Genomic DNA, 7,018 nt, shown 5'->3' with positions numbered 1-7,018 from the left:
TCAATCATCACTCAGTGAGCTATTAATTGCCGCCAATAGCGCTTCGCTTGCATGCAAGGCGGCAAAAAGCGCCAGGTAGACGCGCTAAGCGAAGGAGATGCATTTTGAGTACTGGTGGTACTGGACAAGCTCTAGGGGAATAATCTCTTTCTTATTTCTTTGCTACGCAACCTTTCTTTCCCATGACGACTAGGAACGGGCAAATCAAGAATTTCACTTTGAATTCCGGACCTCAACATCCTGCTGCTCATGGTGTTTCACGATCAGTATTGGAAATGAACGGAGAAGTGGTGGAACGTGCGGAACCACATATTGGATTACTCCAGTGCGGCACGAAGCCGCTGACGCTGAGTAGGCTCCTATGCCGCTAGCTATGCCCTGCTCGGTCCCCCGGTGGAGGTTCCGTAGCGCGTCATGAGCACCGGGCAAAGGGGCGGTTGAGCAACTCAAGCGAACCGCCCTACATTTGGATAGGGATAGAAGGGAGAAGGTTGTGAAGGTGGCCTCGTTATCCACACATCCGGTCGGATGAGACCGACCGACCTGGGTTTTCACGAGCGTTGGCGGGTCCTGGAGTGCCCGTCAAGGGCGCTAGCGCATACCTCGGGGTGATCATCACCACCTGCACCTCACAGCTCGGCACTGTGGAACGTGTAGCCCGCCTGCTGTGGTGATCATCACCACCTGCACCTCACATCTCGGCACAGTGGAACGTGTAACCCGCCTGCTGTCCAAGTCAACCACTGAATTTCCTGTAATCCATAGCGCCTAACAGAACGTAGCAGCAAGGGACAACCCACCCATACAGACAGCCTGCGGGGAGGATGGCACTACTGGCAAAGACCGTCTGGCGAAAACGCCGCAGGCGCGAAGCGTGGTAGGCCTGCGCCGGGGGAGCATAGGGAGGAAAGGGAGCCCGGACGGTGGAAGAGCCAGGGGAGGCCGGGTCATTTGACGGAAATGTAAGGTCCGAGCGGCTCATTCATTTTCCTTATTGGAAATAGGGGGAGGGAGCAAGCCAATGGATCAATGAATAGATAGAGTAAACGGTAGACAGAAAGCGCTGCCTACACGCGAATTAGCTTCCGAGGCGCGGAGCGTTTCACTAATCACTAAAGGATTTGCGAATGAATGCTGGGCTGGGCCACCTCGAATGGCGTGAGCCGCATGCGGGGAGACCCGCACGTACGGTTTTCAGGGGGATCAGGCCGAAAGACCGGCCGGCGCCCACCCGACTAGAGGGACTGAGAAATTAATAGAGTACAAAACTTATCTTCAAGCTTTACCTTATTCTGATCGTTCAGAGGGCGATCGCGGAGTCACTGAATGAAATCCTCCGTTTCTTTCGGAGGTGCTGACCCGCAGCGAGGCAGATATGACTAAGTGACATATTGAAGATGGCGACGACAACAGCATGTCGTAGAAGGAGATCACAGGTGGAGCCAACGACCCACTCAGACTCACGTATCTACAACTACATCCCCGAGCGGCAGTCAAACGGGGGCGTGAATGCAAGATGCCAGCGGAATGATCGGCCGGACAGAGGCTAGGGCTGCTTCCTTCCCACCGCGTCCTTCCTTGTGTGTCGGAGATACAAAGCGAGTACACCAGAAAAGAACGGGAACTGGGTCGATCTATTCCATGGCGAAGCATCCGAAGCATAACTGCACACTCACACGATCTTTGCCGAGATATAGGAGCATTCGGTGGAACCGGTGAACTACACTTGCTTCTTTATAGATGTGTGGGACAGAGGGCTCGTGGTACCTGCTGCCCACACTGTAGTAGCTTTGATAACCGTGTTCACGGAGAGTGGGCAGAGCAAAAGGGAAGGAGGTCCTCATATGGAGTCGCACACTTGAGCAGTGCGGGAGACTGGAGAATGAGTCGAGTAAACTCCCTTGGGCCGAGAAAACACGAATTTTTTTTGAACATTCTTTTTTCAAAGTGATTGGAAAGGTTGGTATGTTATCAAAAAAGGAAGGCGCTAGTCAGGTAAGTACTTCGAATGACGAAGAGAGACTGAAGGTAGGGAAGGAATGGTCAATCGTCAAGTCAAGGATGACTTCTTTGTTGGCGAAACGATGGGGGGGAGAAACCACGCCAGTGATTCTCTGAGCCGGTCTTTCTTTCCAACGCCTCGGTAAACTGGTCGAGATAGATGACAGCACCTTCTAGCGCCTCTTCATGTTTTCTTCTTATTCTGGCCTTCACCTCCCGCTTAGGCCCGGAAATAGAAACCAGCCCCCTTCAGATCCATTCATTTCTGCAAGCAGGCGGGATCCAGAGCTAAGCCCCCTCCTATTCGAACAAAGACAAGCTTCCCTCGCCCCACAAGCACCCAACCTTCCTTTTCTAGCACCTTCGGTTTGGCTCCACGAACGCGCCACCTAGGAGCCCCACTCATATTCAAAAGGCTAAAGCTTGAAAGACGATTCTGATAAGTAGTTACGCTGCCATTTTTACAATATCATGGAATAGCATGGCCCGGGGCTAAGGTCACTCCAGTGGGAGAGCCGTGTGATGGGTGACCTTCTTGCACGGTTCAGAGAGCACTTGTGTATGTGATGCAAGTGAACGTGTACGAAAAAGCTGTCGTCAAGTTTCGTGGTTCGATCCGTCGTCGACCCTATCTATGTTACTACGATGGCCCAAGAACAAGGAATGGTCAATCGTCAAGTCAAGGATGACTTCTTTGTTGGCGAAACGATGGGGGGGAGAAACCACGCCAGTGATTCTCTGAGCCGGTCTTTCTTTCCAACGCCTCGGTAAACTGGTCGAGATAGATGACAGCACCTTCTAGCGCCTCTTCATGTTTTCTTCTTATTCTGGCCTTCACCTCCCGCTTAGGCCCGGAAATAGAAACCAGCCCCCTTCAGATCCATTCATTTCTGCAAGCAGGCGGGATCCAGAGCTAAGCCCCCTCCTATTCGAACAAAGACAAGCTTCCCTCGCCCCACAAGCACCCAACCTTCCTTTTCTAGCACCTTCGGTTTGGCTCCACGAACGCGCCACCTAGGAGCCCCACTCATATTCAAAAGGCTAAAGCTTGAAAGACGATTCTGATAAGTAGTTACGCTGCCATTTTTACAATATCATGGAATAGCATGGCCCGGGGCTAAGGTCACTCCAGTGGGAGAGCCGTGTGATGGGTGACCTTCTTGCACGGTTCAGAGAGCACTTGTGTATGTGATGCAAGTGAACGTGTACGAAAAAGCTGTCGTCAAGTTTCGTTGTTCGTTCCGTCGTCGACCCTATCTATGTTTCTACGATGGCCCAAGAACACGCTCATTCTTCAGCCGTAGAGAGACTTTTGAATTGCGAGGTACCATTACGAGCTCAATATATACGAGTGTTATTCCGTGAAATCACTCGAATTTCAAATCATTCACTTGCTTCAACTACTCATGCTATGGATGTGGGAGCATCAACTCCGTTCCTTTGGGCTTTTGAGGAGCGGGAGAAATTGTTGGAATTCTATGAAAGAGTCCCGGGAGCCAGGATGCATGCCAGTTTCATACGACCTGGTGGAGTGGCACAAGATCTGCCTCTTGGCTTATGTCGAGATATTGATTCCTCCACACAACAATTTGCTTCTCGTATCGACGAATTAGAAGAGATGCCAACAGGCAACCGTATCTGGAAACTGAGATTAGTGGATATTGGTACTGTCACTGCACAGCAAGCAAAGGATTGGGGATTCAGTGGTGTAATGTTAAGAGGTCGTGCGACATGAAGACATTGATAGCAATATGGGGGAAGTTCCCATCAGGCAACAACGGTTCTGCCTGACCCTACTCAAGCATGCATATGTTGTCAGTTAAGATTTTGTGTGAAGCCTTGGAGACGACGTACCGGGGGCTAGGGTGAGCTGAGGGGGGACAGCGTAAGTGAGCGAATGTGTGTAAGCCCAGTCAAAGATTCCTATTCTGGGCGGGCCATCCACCTTCGAATGGTGTTGGTCCTACGGACCGTGAACGGATTCGCCTCTGGCCTCTGGGCACGTCGGAACCGCATGAGTTCACCGGGGTGGAGCACGGTCCGCCAAAATCGGCATAGGTTAGGTGCTATTGATGGAACATGGTAAGCCCATCTTTCTCCATATGGAAGTGCTGCGGGCACATAGAGATGTGGGTAGAGGAAGTCTCAAAAAGCGACGAGCTGTAGGTCACGTGACCTGCACCGAAAAGTTGGCTGACTGGGCTTTATCCTATATCAAAGCAGATCAGCTCGCCGAATTCGTCGATAAAATTGGGCGCCCCGGAACGTCGAATGAAAAGAGGTGGCTTTCTACAACCCTCTTTCTATGATAGGCCCGGCCCCTTCCCCCTATCCCTCCCTGATGTTTAGGAGCGGGATCTGCCCAATTCGGTACGGAAGGCACGGACTCCGCGAGCGTCCCGCACCCTCAGAGAAAGAAACTCCTCAAAGAGAATGTCTTTGACTTACAAAGACATTCGGGTCAAAAGAAAAAAAGGATGACGCTCTGTGTCTGACTCTATTGGTCATAGTTCCTTGCTTTTGCGGCCGGTGCTCGTTTGCGCGCGCGTGAACCACAATTAAGGAAAGGATGCCTCTCGGGGCATCTGAGAATGATTCGAGCCGTATGAAGGGAAACTCCCACGTACAGTTTTTTTTTGGGGGGGAAGGAGCCCGACAGGGCCCCCTCACTGACTTGGCCCGAGCCTAAGTGAAAGTGAAGTGGTGGGCCTACCCATCCCAACCTGGGGTATGCTGGGATTCGCGAAGAGCAGCACCTTACGATGTTTATGACCAATCGGATCCTGACGTACCAGTAGGTACCAGAGGAGATCGCTATGATCGTTACTGTATCCGTATCGAAGAGATGCGACAAAGTGTTCGGATCATTGTGCAATGTCCTAATAAAATGCCTAGTGGCATGATCAAAGCCGATGATCGTAAGCTATGTCCTCCATCACGAGGTCGAATGAAACTATCCATGGAATCGTGCGCCGTGTGAAACGTAGATCATCGCCGTTCTTAACCGAGACTCAGGTTAAGCTCCGTCTCGGAACCGTCGTGGGGTTAGGAGTAAAGCATCCCGAGGTTGGCGCATCTCGTTGGGCGTGGAGAAGCATTGGGAACCCTAATCTCTTTCTTCGGAGCAGTTTCTTTTCCCGTCCCCTCGCCCCGGCATAGCGCTTCGCTTCCGGTTATTCGGAAGAATCAACTGACTTCTCCCTTCTTCATGGATCTGGGGGAAAAGGAACCGTCTACCAGTTGGGAAGCTAGACATCAAGGTTGTGGCTTGATGAGGATAACTAAGCTGACACGCCGGAGTTGGCTGCTGGCACAACAGGGTGGTGCCTTACCGCACCGCAGGCGCACGCGCGGTAGCGTTCGTGGTGGTGCTTCAGGATTCCAATGTACTGCGTCCAAGATCAGAACGAGCTTGCCGGCGGACCACTGCCGTCCCATTCTTGAGTGAGCTGGAGCGCAGCCATCTTATCCACTGAAAACGCGTCAAGCTGGGTCGAAGCACTAAAAGAAAAGGACGGGAAACGCGGCGGCATAGGAACCACGGGAACCCAGGAGGGAGAAAGACGATGTACGGGATACGGGATCCTCGTAGTAGGCTGGACAAAAATCCAGCCGAGAGAGGGCAACCTTTAGAAGCTTTGGGAAACCAAGAGAACGCTTCGCGTTTTCTTAGATTCTTCCCGTAGGAGTAGCACAAGGATTAGCATTATTTACCCCATGAGAAAGCACTAACACCTTCCTCGTTGGGGCTGGGCTCCGCGCACTGGGAAAAGGCTTCCGGGAAACCAGCCACTAGTGACGAATGACGAAGTGAACCCCACTACGCGGTATCGAGAGGTCCCTCACAGTCAGGTGCGAGACAATTTCCCCCCTATTAGTAAAGTACCCCTCTTCCTATTTAGGGGGTTGAGGCGAGAAATGGCTTGATGAACCGTTCCGTTCGCCACGCACCGGCCCCATTCACTTGCAACTCGTAGAGGCTGTAAGTACACAGTGCCCCACAACTTTCAAAGTCACGTGGGGTTGAAACACGAGAGTGCCTACCTACGAGCCGAGAGTGCCCGCCCTTTCTGTCAAGTAGGCTACTTTTTCCGGAACGCAGTCCGGGATAACCGTGACCGTGTATATATAGACAGATCTTCGATGCTGTCATTTTGAAATGTCCGCTTCAACCACTGTTTCACCTCCCCCAAAAAAAGCTAAGTTGGCTTGACGAGCGCAGATGAGGAAGCGGGAGCAAGAAAAAAAGAATCTCTCTAGTGCGCCTTCTACTTCTACTTAAGGGTAAGGGGCAAAGAGAAGCGCTTTCGCTACTGAGAAACGAACGGTCAGCGCGAGGGTTCGACGACTTAGCCGAGCGTTAGCGAAGCGTCATTCTCAGAGTGAGGCGCTTCGAGTTAGCGAAGCGCTGTAGTAGCGCCGAAGAAGCCTATGTGCTGAACCAAGTTATCTAGTCAACTGAGTTCTGAACGAATGGGATCCTTGGTTGGTAATGGCTCAATCTATAGATAGAAAGCCTTATGATGGGAAACTACCACGTTAGGTTTGGAGAGAGATGGGACCGGTTAGAGTTTAGGGGGAGCAGATGCAAGCTTTTTCTTTCCATAGCCGGCCAAATGACTACAGGATCATCGGTCTACTCTACCTCAATTCACCATTTCGAACTTTATACAGAAGGTTTTTCCGTACCAGCTCCTTCTACCTATACCGCAGTTGAAGCACCTAAAGGAGAATTTGGTGTCTTTCTTGTCAGTAATGGAAGCAATCGTCCCTACCGTCGTAAAATAAGAGCACCTGGCTCTGCCCATTCACAAGGACTCGATTCTATGTCTAAACATCACATGCCAGCAGATGTAGTCACCATCATAGGTACTCAAGATATTGTGTTTGGAGAGGTAGATAGATAGGACTGCGTCTTGCTCGATCAGGACCCTAGCTTGATTGCTAGCCAAAAAACCCAGATTTCCGAAGAGTTTCTTTCGATCCTCGGCTCTACCAACCTAGTTCACTCGCTAGC

General features: G+C 51.4%; 1 protein-coding gene across 1 annotated transcript; it reads right to left on the bottom strand.

The window, feature by feature from the left end:
* Positions 1-313: 313 nt before the first annotated feature.
* On the bottom strand, positions 314-2,004 carry LOC110037826. The gene is given in 3 exon segments (XM_020742556.1): positions 314-622; positions 685-1,641; positions 1,644-2,004. Coding segments are annotated over 2 exon segments (555 nt in total). The 5' UTR covers positions 1,845-2,004; the 3' UTR covers positions 314-622; positions 685-1,287.
* Positions 2,005-7,018: the final 5,014 nt, after the last annotated feature.

This window comes from Phalaenopsis equestris, unplaced genomic scaffold (assembly GCF_001263595.1).
Source record: "Phalaenopsis equestris unplaced genomic scaffold, ASM126359v1 Scaffold000002, whole genome shotgun sequence".
Taxonomy (NCBI): domain Eukaryota; kingdom Viridiplantae; phylum Streptophyta; class Magnoliopsida; order Asparagales; family Orchidaceae; genus Phalaenopsis; species Phalaenopsis equestris.
Note: the sequence above shows the minus strand (reverse complement) of the source record. Positions and strands in the feature narration are given on the sequence as shown.